Consider the following 16,244-nt stretch of genomic DNA (forward strand, 5'->3'; position numbering starts at 1 on the left):
ACGGGAAGGAGATCGTGGTCCCTGTAGAATTTGTGGTTCCAGGTCTTCCTATGGCCATTGAAAATAGACTTGCCACCAACGGGTACAAATTGAAACCCTACCACGCGAAGCGCGCAGGGGACCCGAGAGGCCGGATGGACACCCGAGAGCCCGGAGGGGGACCCGAGAGGATGGAAGGGGACCTAAGAGGCCGGGCAAGCGACTCGAGAGGCACGGGACAAAAGCAGGAGACTTTTGGGCGAGGACAACCGAGAAGGATGAAGAGCGATCCCAGAGACAGGGGACCCGAGCCGAAGACTCTCTAGACAACTTATTAAAAAAAAAAAAAAAAAGAAAAAAAAAAAGAGAGAAAAAAAATCGCACGGTCGTACGACAGCAACCGTACGGTCCAAAAAAAAAAAGAAAAAGAAAAAAAAGAGAAAAAAATCGCACGGTCGTACGACAGCAACCGTACGGTCCAAAAAAAAAAGAAAAAGAAAAAAAAGAGAAAAAAATCGCACGGTCGTACAACAGCGACCGTACGGTCAAAAAAAAAAAAAGAAAAAAAAAAGGAGAAAAAAAGGCCACCGCACGGTGGGGAAGAGAAAGTGGCCACCGTACGGTGGGCCCACCGAAGGTCGCATCACCGTACGATGGAACCACCGTGCGGTGAAACCACCGACGGTGGAACCATCGTGCGGTGGGACCACCGACGGTGGCCCCACCGTGCGGTGGAATCACCGACGGTGACACCATCGTGCGATGGTCACACCGTGCGGTGGGAGCCACCGAAGGCCGCGCAAAATGGATAAAACGCCGCACGAAGACACCGCCGCGCAAGGATAAAACGCCACGCAAGGGAAAAAAAGGAACACCGCACACCGAGGATAGGAGGAAGCCACCACGCCGCACGAGGAAGTCACCACGCCGCACGAAGAAGCCACCACGCCGCACACCGCACAGCACCGGGCACCGCGAGGCGCGAAGGGTAAAGGAAAAGACCCCGCACACCGTCGAAGGCACATCACCAGCCAGGGAAAGGGACGCACCGCACAATCAACACGCACAGCAAGGGTTACGCACACCAACGCGCAGCAGCCGCAAAAGGAAAAAGAAAAAAAGAGACCAAGCCCGCACAATCCACACAGCCACGTAAGGGCAAAACGACCGCCACAGGTAGACCAAGCAGCCGCACGATTGGAGGTGCCAGTGCTGTTGTTGACCGGAGGTGTGTCCGTACGATAAGAAGGGTGTCGACCGCACGATTGGAGGTGCTAGTGCTGTTGTTGACCGTACAGGGAGGTTGTATGGCCGGGGTGCCATCGAGGACATTATAGTGTCAAAAAAAAAAACAAAAAAAATAACGACGACGGCCAGATTTAAAATGATTTGCTGAAGTCTGGAGCCTAGACACTGAAAATATTGGAGTGTAGAAGAAGGGTTTTGACATCATAAAATATCACAGAAATGATGCGCGCCATGGACCCCACGAGGGGCACTGCCCCTCGACCCCGCTGGGGCGCTGCCCCCAAACCCCCAGTTTATTTTGAGCTACAGAGTACCACGGGAAGTGTTGTGGTTGTTCGTACTGTGAGAAAGAAGCCTGCAGCTAAGCATTGGCGGGGAAGCCATAAGTCATAGAGGGAGACGGATTTGGAGGTTGGGAACAAACAGAGTTCGAGGGAAGGCATTGCAGGTCTGCGCAGTTGTATGACACCAGGGAGTTATTCAGTTCAGTTTTTAGCCTTTGGGGAGTGTGATGGAGGATTTGAGGTGTCTCCTAGCATTTGTGCCAGCGGATTGTGGCCACCTCCAGGCATGACTGGTACGCTTTGAGGAACTCGGAGTATGTCTCGGTTGGACGTGAGGTTGCCTTGGTGGATGCACAGAGGGCTCGGGAGGAGTTGACCACCAAGTTGGAGGCAATAGTCGCATGAGACTTAGTTCAACGTACCCAGGAGTTGGATGCCGGGAGAGCAGCACGGGTAGCCATCGAGGACAAATTGGCTAGGGAGATAGTATCAATTGAGTAGCAGTTGGTGGAAGCTGAGACTGAAAAACGTGTTTTGCAGACAAGTTTGGGTTAGGCACAAGAGGACTGTGATGGCAAAAGAAGCAATATTGGTGAAATCCGCACTTGAGCATCGGATGGTAGCAGAAAAGGGTTTTCAGGCGAGGACGCAACAAGTATATAAGATCCGGGCCCGACTGGCATCAGTAGTTCCTGCCGTTCATCTCTATTTTGTATTAAGTCGTCGGAGTCGACTTCTTTTCTTGGGGGGGATGATGTTGACGGGAATAATCATTATGTTATGTTGTTATATTATGTTTATGTTGTTGTCGGTAATAATGGGTTACGGCGGTCAGTTAGTTAGCCGACGGGTAGGTAGTTGGAGTCGCGACGGTTGTGTCATACCCCTTCGGGTATTATATATTTTGTACCTTTTCTTCGAAGTATGATCATGTTAGTCGTGTCAGATGTAATGTTATAAGCACTTATTGTACATGGACTGTTGAATTAATATAGAGACTGGTTATTTAATGTATTTCCATTATGTTCTGTGCATTTACTTTCTGCATTTAACCGTTTACCCGAGAGGGCAAACAGAGTTTCATTCCCGCCACCACAACACACGAGAATATATAGAAAGAATGCGACGCTCTGCAACACGACCAATGAATGCAAACATGAACTGGGTTTTAAATTTGTCACGCAGCAATAATACTCCTTGCATTCATACGGGGAAAATGAACTTCCGACGCTGAGTGTATGCAATGACTTTATTGACTCCAACACGGAAACTATATACGAACTCCTTCTTGGTAAAAGTAACAAGTGTGTTGTTTGCCGCATTAAGGACCAGTAGGCCAGAAATGAATACTGGCGAAAGGCCAAATGAAGTAATATTAAATTCCTCACACAGAGAAATTGATAACAATTACCTTCGAATTCCTTCAAAAAAACCCCCTCCCTCGATCATCCAGATTTCCCCTTCATATAAGGCGGGGACGGGTATGAATGCCATACAAAACCAAAACTAACTTTCAATAACTAAGAAAATTTATCTGTCTCTTATTTACAAAACTTCGAGCACTTTATCTGTCTCTTATTTACAAAACTTCGAGCACTTTATTAATTAAGTATATTATATTAGCGGATATACTTAACTAATATAAAATAATTAATACGCTAGTCTTAACTTAGACTAGGAGCTTAATGAAATATTAGGGAACATTACAGTCTCCCCTGCCTCTTGTTGCTTGCCCCCAAGCAACTACAAATTCAAATGCTCAAGAACTCGGTCATTTTCCCAAGTGGCATCATCCAAGGGTAAATTCTGCCATTTAATGAGATATTCCGTGATTGTCCTATTCCGCAAGTGCCTATCCCGAGTCTCCAAAATCACTTCAGGTATCATCTCTAATTTTCCTTCCTCATGCATTGGTGGTAACTCCTCTGAAACTGTCACCTGTTGTCCCAAAGCTTTTTTGAGACATGAAACGTGGAAGACATTGTGTATCTTGCTATCTGCTGGTAGATCAAGCTCATATGCTACAACTCCCACTTTCCTGACAACACGGTAAGGTCCATAAAACCGAGGCTTTAATTTCTCAGCACCACTACGCTTGAGAGATGATTGCCGGTATGGCTGCAACCTGAGATACACCAAGTCACTGACGTCAAAGTGACGTTCAATTCGCTTTTTATCTGCATACATTTTCTATTGGTTCTGTGCACACTGTAAATTCTCCTTAAGGGCTTTCAAGATATCCTGGCTGTCCTGTAGCCAATCATGAGTCTTGGGAACATTACTCTGACCAAATGCCAGATCAAGAAAAGAAAGAACATCATAACCATATAATGCCTTAAAAGGAGTCATACCAATTGACATATGAAAGGTAGTGTTATAACAATATTCACCCAGATATAACCAACGAACCCAAGCTTTCTGATGGCCTGCTACATTGTTACGAAGGTAACCCTCTATCCATTTGTTCACTATTTCCATCTGCCCGTCAGTTTGCGGATGATAGCTAGTACTGTGATTCAATTCTGTACCTGTCAATCTGAAAAGTTCCCCCCAAAATATACTCAAAAACCTGCTATCACGATCACTTGTTATACTCTTCGGTAAACCATGTAAGCGGAATATCTCCCTAAAGAATAAATTTGCGATCTGAACAGCTGTGAAGTCTGTAGTGATAGAAAAGAAGTGTGCAAATTTAGTTAATCTATCAACCACAACATAAATACAATCTTTACCTTGAGATCGCGGTAAACCTGTGATAAAATCCATCGATATACTTTCCCATTTCTGTTCCGGTATAGACAGCGACTGTAATAGTCCTATAGGATAAGTATGTTCGGCTTTATTTTGCTGGCAAGTGGTGCATTCTTTGACATAACGTAGGACATCATTTTTCAATCCTTTCCATGTGAACCTTTCTCTTATCTGATGATATGTTTTGAAGTACCCTGGATGCCCTGCCAAAGGAATATCATGTACGGATTGTAGGACCTTTTCTTTCAACTTCGATCTTGGAACCAAGTAAATCCTGTCCTTGTAATAAATAATATCACTAACAACTTTATATTTGTCATCCTGTACATTTCCATCCATCAAATCACATGCAAAAGAATCTTTAGAATATTCAACCAGCAATAAAGATTTCCAATCAGCTGTTACTACATAAAGTGCGTTTATTTCAGGCCTCCTAGATAATGCATCGGCAACAACTTTGTTTTTACCCTAACATATTCAATTTCAAAATCATAAGCTTGGATCTTACTGATCCATTTTTGCTGCCTGTCATTCAAATCTTTTTGACCCAAGAAATATCTCAAACTGTTATGGTCAGTTTTTACTACAAATTTGCTACCAACCAAATATTGTCTGAATTTTGCCAGTGCATGCATGATTGCTAACATTTCTTTGTCATAGATAGAATACAACCTCTCCAGATTACTTAATTTTCTGCTTTCATAAACGATAGGATGTTTATTCTGCATTAAAACTGCTCCTATTCCCTCACCAGATGCATCACATTCTAAAACAAAAGGCTGATTAAAATCTGGAAGGGCAAGTACTGGACAAGAACTCATTACCTCTTTGAGTTTATCAAAAACTTGTTGTGCTGCTTCAGTCCATCGAAACACCCCCTTTTTGGTAAGATCTGTCAATGGCGCCCCAAGCTGTGAAAAACCTCTGACAAATCTCCTGTAATAACTGCATAAACCAAAGAATCCTCTTAATTTTGTGAGATTACGAGGTGGTGGCCAATCCAAAATAGCTCTTATCTTTTCCTGATGAACCTGTACACCTGTAGCACTGATCATATGCCCTAGATACAAAATTTCTGTCATGCCAAATTCACATTTAGAGGCCTTGGCATAAAGTGATTGAGATTCCATAATTCCAAGTACTATATCAATATGTTTCAAGTGCTCTTCCCAGGTTTTGCTATAAATCAATATATCATCAAAGAAAACTAGTAAAAATTTTCATAACTGCTTGTTAAAGATATGATTCATACAGGACTGAAATGTTGCCGAAGCATTGGTTAAACCAAACGGCATAACCAAAAATTCATAATGACCATAATGACAACGAAAAGCAGTTTTATGAATATCCTGATCTCTTAACTTAATTTGATGATATCCAGATCTCAAATCAATTTTAGAAAAATAAACAGCACCATGTAATTCATCTAACAATTCATCAATTCTAGGAATTGGATACCTGTTTTTGATTGTTTTCTTGTTAAGAGCCCTGTAATCAATACACATACGAAGAGTTCCATCCTTCTTTTTAACCAACACTACAGAGGAAGCGAAAGGACTAGAACTAGGCCTGATATGCCCCATATCCAACAATTCCTTAATTGCTTTTTCGATTTCATCCTTGAATGTTTTAGGATGTCTATAAGGAGTTGTGATAACTGGTTTAGCACCTTCTTCTAATTCAATAGTATGTTCAAATCCTCTATCAGGAGGGACTCCTGGAGGAATATCACTGAAAAACCAAATGATGTGAATCTAATACTTTTAACAAATCATCTTGATAAGATTTAGATTCAAAACCTGATACCTTGTGGGAGATTAAACATTGTGCTGACCATGCCACATCTCCATGTTTGAAAATAGCCTCCATTCTTTTAGCACTAACAATCCTGGGACCACCGTTAGACATACCACGAAGGACTACCTTCTTAATATCAATTTTAAAAGAAAATTCCAATCTTTTAAAACTCTGAGTATACTCATCTAATGTTTCCATCCACTGTATACCCAAAACAACATTAGTGTCAGCCAAATCAATTACATAAAAATCATCAGTAATAGTGTAATTGCCAAGAGTAATACGCAATTTAGGGACTTTATGAGTAGTAGATAAATTAGTTCCACCTGCTACTCTAACATCAAATCCCTCATGTTTAACAGTCTGCAACCCACGTTTTTCCACAAGCGCTGTATCTATAAAATTGTGAGTAGAACCACTATCAAGCATAACAACAACATGCTGTCCATTCAAAACTCCTCTAACTCTGAAAATATTATAATGTGGAGTTCCTGTCATAGAAGCTATAACTCCTTCACTTTGCTTGGTACCTGATACTATCTTTGTGTTTTGTGATACATGGGCTATGTTAGGATCAACATTCTCTTCATCCTCACTGTCAGACATAACTTCAATATAATGAATTTTGCCCTTTCCCAAACACCTATGTCCTGGCTGCCATGATTCTCTACAACTGAAGCATAGTTTTTTCCTTCTGAGTTCTTCCCTTTCTTCTTTATCTAACCTGGGATTAGGGAAATTATCTTTATTGAAAGGTTGTTTGTCTTTTTCCGACTTAAGTGGTGGTCCTTTATTAAAATTTTTGCCTTTTGAAGATGGTTCTAATTCTCTTGCTCTTTTGATTGCTGTTTGTAGAGTAGGAGGATTTAAGGACTTAACCCAACCTTTGAGGGAATCAGACAATCCATCTATATAAATCACAATCTTGTGTCTTTCTGAGATTTCAGTAACTAAAACTGCCAATTTTTCAAATTCAGAAATATATTGTTCAACAGTTCCAGTTTGCTTAAGCTGAGTCAAATCTTTAAGATGCAATTCAGGATCTTTAGAATCAAATCTGTCAATAAGTTTCTCAGTGAACTCAACATAAGTATCAATCAAGTTATGACCCAAGGTTATTTGCCCATGATGCCACCATTCATGTGCTACACCTTCAAGATGTAACGCAGCATATTTAATTGCCTCATCTTCCAACATAGGGTTTAGTTGGAAGTATGTGTCTAATTTTTGCACCCAAGCCCGAGCAGTTGTTTTACCTGACCCATCATAGTAAGGGATGGACATTTTCCCAATTTTTCTTTGTAGTTCACTGTTATTCCCTCGCTGTCCTCGAGGCCTATGTTTCATCCTGACATCTAAATACTCTCTAAAAGTCATGGTGGATCTGAATTCTTCACCGGATAGCAACCAATCGCGATGAATTTCCTCCTGCAATTCCCTAATGGTGGGTTCATTTTCCGGTTGCAAATTTCTAGCTGTGAAAGTTGGCATAAAGGGTCTAGTGGTTCCAGTTCTTTCTGGCTGATTGTTATTAACTGAATGGTCATCTCTACCCCCATTATTTCCACTCCCATTTTGTGTGTTCCCTCCGTTATTTTGATGATGATTGACATTTTGTGCCATAAACCGAGTCATTAAATTAGTCATTCTGTTGACATTATCCTGCATATCTTGTTGACTTCTGACTAATGCTGCAATCAAATCCCTATTATTTTCTGGTTCTCCCGTGTTTGGTTCAAAAATAAGTTCTTCGTCAGATTCGGTATGGCTATTTTCAATTTCAACCGAAATAGATGAACTACGTTGTGCTAATGGAGAGTTTTGAAATCTGTTTTGACGGGCCCTAGTACTCCGGAAATTATAATTTCCCTGGTGCATACTCAGCAGTGCATGGTTTTAAACAAAAATATTTTGCAACTTCAAATACCCTACAGGCTGGCAAGACTCAATGCTCTGATACCACTGTAAAAATCCTCAGCTGGGTTCTTGTTTGTAGTTAAATACTAAACTCAGAACATGTTAATTTGGTGTTTGCAACTCTATCATTATTGTTATTCAAAGATATGAATACCCAGTTTTCTTATTCAAATCCTTCTTACTAAACTGTTTTCATTCATAGTTAATTCATTTACCAACCAGTCATATTGCAAACACTGTTGATACAGAAATTTCAAAATAGACTGCAACTATTAAATAGCATTCTGGAAGAAGTGCACCTGAGAATACACAGCAAGTCCAGGCTTTCGATGGAGAAGATAATCAACGCCTAATACATATTTCTGGTAATTCCCGTCAAATCAATGTTTTGTTGAACAGACGGAAATGATCAAACATCCCGCAAAGCATCATTGTAATATTGAATAGCCGTAGTACTCCTAGCAATTTGCGATATGATTCACAACTCTCACAACCCGGCAATTGACGCAGGAGACACAGACGTGTGAAATCCCAAGTGCGCTAACGTGAACCAAAGACTCCCGTGGTTTTATAACCAATATCACGGCGTAGCCAGAGTTTCATTCCCGCCACCACAACACATGAGAATATATAGAAAGAATGCGACACTCTGCAACACGACCAATGAATGCAAACATGAACTGGGTTTTAAATTTGTCACGCAGCAATAATACTCCTTGCATTCATACGGGGAAAATGAACTTCCGACGCTGAGTGTATGCAATGACTTTATTGACTCCAACACGGAAACTATATACGAACTCCTCCTTGGTAAAAGTAACAAGTGCGTTGTTTGCCGCATTAAGGACCAGTAGGCCAGAAATGAATACTGGCGAAAGGCCAAATGAAGTAATATTAAATTCCTCACACAGAGAAATTGATAACAATTACCTTCAAATTCCTTCAAAAAAACCCCCTCCCCCAATCATCCAGATTTCCCCTTCATATAAGGCAGGGACGGGTATGAATCCCGTACAAAACCAAAACTAACTTTCAGTAACTAAGAAAATTTATCTCTCTTATTTACAAAACTTCGAGCACTTTATCTGTCTCTTATTTACAAAACTTCGAGCACTTTATTAATTAAGTATATTATATTAGCGGATATACTTAACTAATATAAAATAATTAATACGCTAGTCTTAACTTAGACTAGGAGCTTAATGAAATATTAGGGAACATTACAGGTGATCATAGCAAAGCTGTCTAAAGGTCAATAATACACAGTTCACTGTCAAAATACAGTACAAAGGGATTCAAAACCTATCACAAAGAGCAGCCAAAGGAAAACCACAAAAGTATGCAGTGCTATACTAATACTCAAATACAAAAGAGTCATACATTGCTTATAACAAAGATCACTAGCAAAAGTTTTGACAGTTATCATAACACTGTGTAAAGTGATTAAGAGGGTTTGTAAGTGAGGGTGGCAGTATTGACTGTTAGAGTATTCATAGCAGTAAGCAGGGTTCACAGACAGTAGCCTTATGAGCATAAAGCAGCTTATCAAACGCTATCACAGTCATCTCCAGTCTAAAAGCCCAAATGAAAAGCAGAGCACCCAGTATTTGGCACAGTCAATGCAGAATTATCAAAGGGGAGTTCATAGTTTCAATGATCAAAACTCAAAGATAGTCATACAGGAAGAAATAATACAGTCCACAAACAATGGTAGCAGCCAATAATCATGAATGCAGTTGAGATCTCCAACCATGACACCATTAAGGTCTTAAACAAAGAGCAGTCATTTTTTGAGGGCAGTTACAGTCATTTTGACCGTCACAAAATTAAAAATCATGCCACAATGAAAAGGGCAGTCATAGACACCGAAGGCATAATTTAAGGCTTTGAGAATTTGAGAAAATGTTGCAACCATATCTAAAAGAGAATGAACGTCTGAATCAAAATAGTCTATGAACCCAAAAAGGAGGTACCTTCAAAGCATACAACCGCATCCATACAAAAGCATCATCAAAAGGGCAGTGAATGTGGCATTCAAACACAAAGGGGAAAGTTTCAAAAGTTACAGTTAATGAGCACAATGATCTATAGACAATGATCTATAGAAAGTCATTAAAGCATCCATTAATGGTGGATGCAGAGCAGCAACAGGAGAAATTTTTCTCTGAGACAGCCAAGGTCTTAACAATAGCACCAAAGCAGTACAGTCAAAACACATTTTGCAGCATGTGTCAAGGCATCAACATCTCAAAAAGTAGTCCATTCAGAGGTTTCATGATATGAGGATAGTTAATGAGATGCCATACACAGTGAAAAGTATGACAATGAGCATGAACACAGCAGTTCAAAGATGGAAAGACAGTCACAAAACTCTTTGTTTCAAACTCCAGAGCAAGGTTATCAGGTATAAAGCATGCTTGATACCCTTGTAAATTTAATGTTCTAGCTCAGAATGATCTTGAATGCCACGGCTAACCATGCAAATTGTTGCTCCAAAGGATCAAATTATAGCTTGCAAACCCTAACTTCTCGTTAGAACTCAAAGTAAAATATATTGCATGTATTACTACAAATGAAACATGGAAAAGAACTTGAATTCTTTCTTTCCTTAAAGAATAAAGTTTTGACCTTTTTTGACCTCATTTTTTGGTTAAACAAAAAGGTCTTATTTATCCTTTATAAATTAAAATCACTTTTGGAGTGATTTTTTTTCCTCCTTTAAATACTTAAGCCTTTTTAAGCTTCTATATTTGGCTAGAGACATAGGACAAGGCATTTTTGACCTGAATGGGTAAAAATAGGTAACACTTACCTCTACACAACTTGAATATCCTCACAAAGATGGGTTCAAGCCCTAAACCTTCACACTATACCTTGAAACCTTGTGTGTTATGTGTGTTTTTGACAGTGACTTCTTGTACATGCTTTTCACTGCTCTGTCATGGAGATTGTATTAGTCTTCTTTTCATTGTTCACATGTCCTTATTCGTGATGGATGGAGGACTGCTTTTTTTGCTACTCATGGTTGCCTTACTATTTTGTGACAGTCTTAAATGACTTTCTACAGTCATGGGACTTTCCTTTCTGTGTTTTACTATCCATGGTCTCGAATGTGGTCATTTGGATTGACATCTTACAACATCTTATGACTTTTGAACAAACCCCTTTTATATTCTTAATATAAGTCTTTGGTAATAGAGATGACCTAAGAATTAGATCATGGTTGTGCACCAATATTCTACCTTGGGGTGTCATTTATTCTTGATAGCATTATATTCTCCATTATTATTCTCTGAATGTCTCTCTGCTCATATAGTGCCTATCTCTATCTATAAAAACAACCATCTCTGCAACCATCATCTCTAGGGTGTAGTCCTCTACATTTACCTCAAGAATCATTGATGAGTGGCTCTATATTCAAAAGGGCACCAATAGTTTGAATGCCTTAACTTGTCTTAACCTTTGCTGTTATGGCTTTACTGAGACCTTGGACTTGTTGTCTCCAAGCATACACCTAGAGATTGAATCGTTTAGGCCCCAACAACTCACTACTTTCTGCACTATTGGATATGATTGCCCCTTTCATGTTATCACCAAAGGGATCATTTGAGTATTGAAGCTCTTATCTACAATATGTGCAGGTACAGACTCTTTCTCTACTCTTTTCTTTGACCACTGCCATTATTCTAAGGCAAAACCCTTTTGTGGCTGAGACAACCTATTAAAACACTGAGACTCTTGACTTTAGATTGCATTTTCTATTTAAACTCCATGACTCCTTATGTTGCTTTGAGTTGTCTTTTCTATTCCTACGCTTTTGACTATTCTCTGGTGCTCACTGTGCTTCGATCTTTATTGATTTGATTTATTGATTTGATTTCTCTCTTAACCGTCTTGACAACCTTTTATGGTCTGTCTTTTGTATTTTGCTTGACTGATATCACATGAAGGCTGCAACTTGCTATCTTGGCTATCACTCCACCCTCGTGGCATCAAATCTCCTTCATGTCTATTAACCTTTGATAGGTTGTACTGAGATACATGCTTTGTCTTAGATCAACATGAATGATGCATTGTTTTGAGTGCATTTATTTGTGCTTTAAAGATGCTGCTTTCTTCAATGCTCTCACTATATTTTTACTACACAAGCTCTCATGATCTGATATGAGCATCTTCCAGCCCTAATGACTGTTCTTGTACCTTGATCATGAAGTCCTCATATCTCACAAAACAAGATTGTCACTTGTTAGCATTTGTGTCAAACTTTTTGATAGTGAAAAATCCTTAGTTCTTATGAAATCTAATGGACTGTCACAATGCTTTTTTCGACTGTCATTTTGGCTTTATGACTGGACTATATGATATTTTGATTCTATTGTGAGTGATTGTAACCTTTTAGGCCTTTGTAGTTGCAGCTCCATTGAATCTATCATATTTTACCTTACTTTTGATGGCCTACCTAGGGTTTGGATACTCTATTATGTAACTATCATGGGTCATCTACCACATTCTTGATCATAAACAATCTATTATGCACTACCCTCATACTGTTATTATCCTTTTATGTGCCTTGTCAAAACTGTCCTTTTTTATTTTTTTGTAACATGCAGTTCCAGGCTATAATGGTGGCCAAATAGTAAGTAAGAGGCAAGTTGAGCAACTATAGGTGTAAGGGAAGTGTTGCATGGAGTTTTTCAGCTCGATACCATTCAGTTTGCATGCCATGACTCAAGGAAGGAAAAAACCTTTTTTATAATAGTAAGTCATTACTCTATCTCCTCATTGCATGCTTACAATCTTCATTCTATACCTAAAGCATATGAAAATATCATAAGAAAAGATCATAAATCTCGCAATGATGCATAAGAATACATAGAAATGAGGTGATTAAGTGTTTTTTTAAGTTAGACTGGAAATAAAAGACTAACAGTTCAAAGTCTAAATCATGGTATAATAGAGAATCCATTAGTACAGCTGTAATGTCCCCAATTTTAACCTTTTGGCTAATAGGAGCAATAAGGAGAAATTAATTAAATTAATTTCTTATAAAGTCATTAAAATAAATTAATTATTAAAAGTGACTTTATATTTAATTAATTTAATTAAAAAATGACTTAAGTATAAAAATAAAAAATAATTTAAAGTCACTTAATAATATAAAATAAATAAAGTGTACCTACCCTCTTCTAGAAGCTTCTCATGATGGGTTATGGAAAAAGATAAATAGAGGAGGGTAAGAGATGGAAAAAGGAATGGAGATTGGATTTGGAATTGATGAACCAATGTGTGGCATTAGTTGAATCTCTGAGGACGCAAACCTTCAGCAGATTGAGGAAGGGCTGGACGAAACCCTAGTTCTTCATTTGGGAGTGGGAGATATTCAGTTTTCCACATTGAGCATAAGAGGTTATGGTGATTGGGAAGGACAATCTGTCCTTTCACTCGAGCTTTCATTGGTGGCTTAAGGACAATTACTTGGGTTTACATTGAGGGTATTATATTTAGTATCAAAGAACCCTTGATCAGCATTATGGTGGAAATTGGCAGATTTCATTAAGCGCTGATTGAAGACAGATTGGTGTGAAAGATCTACTGGTTTCCAGGTCTGAATCAGCTCCACGATCTCACCCATTGCTCAGCATGTAAGCATCGAACCCCATTATGGTTATCAGCAATATGTTTGGAATTATAAGGCGATCTTGTTTCATATGTATTGGAGGTGGTTACACAGCTGCTGTTGGAATATTCCAAGTCTGAGTCAAATTCGATCTGCATACTTCTAACCCACGAAGTTGTTCATTGTGCATCATTGGAGTATCCAAACATCACCTTGTAGTCATCGATTTGATTAAGGGAGTGAGGCGATCCTTTAGTGGCAATTTGGAAGGAGTTAATGGGGAAATCGGCCTCCAAACATCTTCAAATCAGAATTCGAACCAGTCTGATATAAACCCTCGATTTTGTCATTCTTTCATTACCTAAGCTCCAAATTTCAAACTAGAAGCTAGCGATTGGGTTAAGGAAGGAAGGCGACTCACTTGGTGTTAATTTGAAGGTGACTTATGAGAGGTTCGGCATATAATGAATTTTTTATCAGAATCGAACTTCACTGTGGTAACTCATGGATTTGGCTCATAGCTCTCACATTCGACTGCCAGATTTCATATAGAGTAAGGCGACCCCTCTGTACACCTTAGGCGATCTTTTGGTGGAAGTTTGAAGTGCTTAAGGCGGCTACCCATTGAGATCTCCGACCTCCATTGCTGCAGTAGGGTTGAAGTTGGAAGAGGTCAGATTTGGAGAGACTTTGACATTGGATATTGTTTATTTCTTCAAGGCGCCCCTTACCAGGTTCATTACAAATTGCTTTCATTGCAATTTCTGTAATTTCAGTATGTTTGCATGATGTATAGTTACAGTCCCTGTGTACTCAGAAAACTGAAATTGTACATTATTGATAGTCCATGTAATTCCTCTTAGCTGCCTATATCATGTTATTAAGACTGTCAACGTAATGTTTGTATGACCATCATATGAAATTAAGAAGGGAGTTTGAGATTGCATCAAGTTGTACTATCTTTTTATGAACGTAAGATAAGTGTTTGACAGAATGTTAATTTGCTGTTGGCTTTGCCTTTGAGTCTTGTTTGACTTATTTCTTTCTGAGACAGTTGCATATGCAACTCTTGTTAATTTTCAGTCAAAAGGATTCATTGGAAATTGTTTAACTTTGAGACATCCATGTGTGTTAGCCAACATATCACTCTGAAAATTCTGAGATTACACATCAGTAGGGTATAAACTTGGTATCAGCAGGATAAATTGACAATTGTTTGCAAATATTCCTTGTATCTCTAGTCATACTGTTACAGGGGATATTACAAAAGCAAGGTATTCAAGCCTTTAAAACAGTCATGGTAGAAAAGAGTGAGTTTATATTGTTATCATGCTTTACAAGTGTTCTCTCCAAAACCCCTATTGGGTTGGTCTCCCTAAGGGTTTGCAGCCATAAGACTATCAAAACAGAGATCGTATAATGAGACAACCATCCAAATGGTCAAAGAACAGTATATGGAGCATCCAAGATAACCCTAAGTGTTATCAAGGACTCAAGGATATATACCTTAAGTGCAGATTTGAGTAGCAACACTATATGGTGATCAAGGTATAATCACAGTCAAAAGGATTTATTGCAGTGGAACTTTATCACTATCAAGTCTTAGCTTTCTATTTCACCATCCATTATGTTAGGCATACTCTTTCATTTCACTATTGACAATCGAATATTGCATGAAGTTTCAGCAACATTTCTCAATAGCTTTCGTGTAAATGCTTCAACATCTTTCTATAGCGCTCATGGAGCTGTTACAATAACTTTTGTTTTAGCTATAAAATCATTGCAATTATTTTTGAAATTTGTATTTTGCAATTATTTTAACACACACATGCAAGTACTATTGAAGTAATGGTTGTTTTATTATGCAAACAAGGGTAACTATTACCTGTGTAATATAACGTGTTATTTTTTTTTTCTTTTGTAGAAATGTATTGATAAACTCAAAGAAGGGGATGAAGTTAGGGGTTGGATCCGTTTGATGGTGTTGCTATGGGCATTGAGCGGATTCACTCCCTATCTATTGTACATGGAGTCAAGTTGAAAGGAACAAGAGATGAAAATGTAAACATTTTAAAGGTCACAAGTAACATACCCCTTGCTTATGAAGACAAAATAGATGGAGTTGTCCGTCTGAAAGAGAAAGAGGGAACTTTCACATGGTGGTCACTCAAATATTTGCAAAAAATGACATAGTTGATCATGTTTATCATGTACGTACTAGTTGTTAGACATCTTGGTTCACTTCTTTACGTAGTATTTTGAATGTGTTTTTCAAGGCTCTTAATTATCATGGTGTGTTTGAAAGAGTTGGAAACTCAGAAAACTTTGACATCATATATATATATATATATATATATATATATATATATATATATATATATATATATATATATATATATATATTTGCATTATATTTTTTATCACAGATTACCTTTATTTATCATGATATTGAATTAATCTTTTAATTCTAGCATGTTGTAGCTTGTTCGTATGTGTAATATTTTTATTTGCTTTTATGTTTTAGTTCAAGTTTAATTGTATGTTATTTTTGCATTATAAAATTTATGGTATTTAATAAATTATTCATATCATGACTATATTTACTACCAATTAATGGAAACCAGTAAATAAAAATGACTAAATATAGTACA

The 16,244-nt window shown here is 38.4% G+C and overlaps 1 protein-coding gene across 7 annotated transcripts in view; it reads left to right on the forward strand.

Moving 5' to 3' along the window:
• The window catches only part of LOC131040000 (uncharacterized), a 50,174-nt gene extending 34,253 nt beyond the window's left edge, over positions 1–15,921 (forward strand). For 6 of the 7 annotated variants that reach the window (XR_009372505.1, XR_009104753.2, XR_009372504.1 and 3 more), the window contains one exon: positions 15,518–15,921. Coding sequence is in view for 2 of the 7 variants with exons in the window: in XM_057972870.2 (XP_057828853.2) it covers positions 15,518–15,634 (117 nt within the window). In the remaining 5 variants the exon portion in view is untranslated. Of the gene's footprint in view, positions 1–13,200; positions 14,328–15,517 lie in introns of those variants that run through there. The other variant, XR_009104746.2, reaches the window with a different exon arrangement.
• The last annotated feature ends 323 nt before the right edge of the window (positions 15,922–16,244 follow it).

The sequence above is a fragment of the Cryptomeria japonica genome, chromosome 5, assembly GCF_030272615.1.
Source record: "Cryptomeria japonica chromosome 5, Sugi_1.0, whole genome shotgun sequence".
NCBI lineage: Eukaryota > Viridiplantae > Streptophyta > Pinopsida > Cupressales > Cupressaceae > Cryptomeria > Cryptomeria japonica.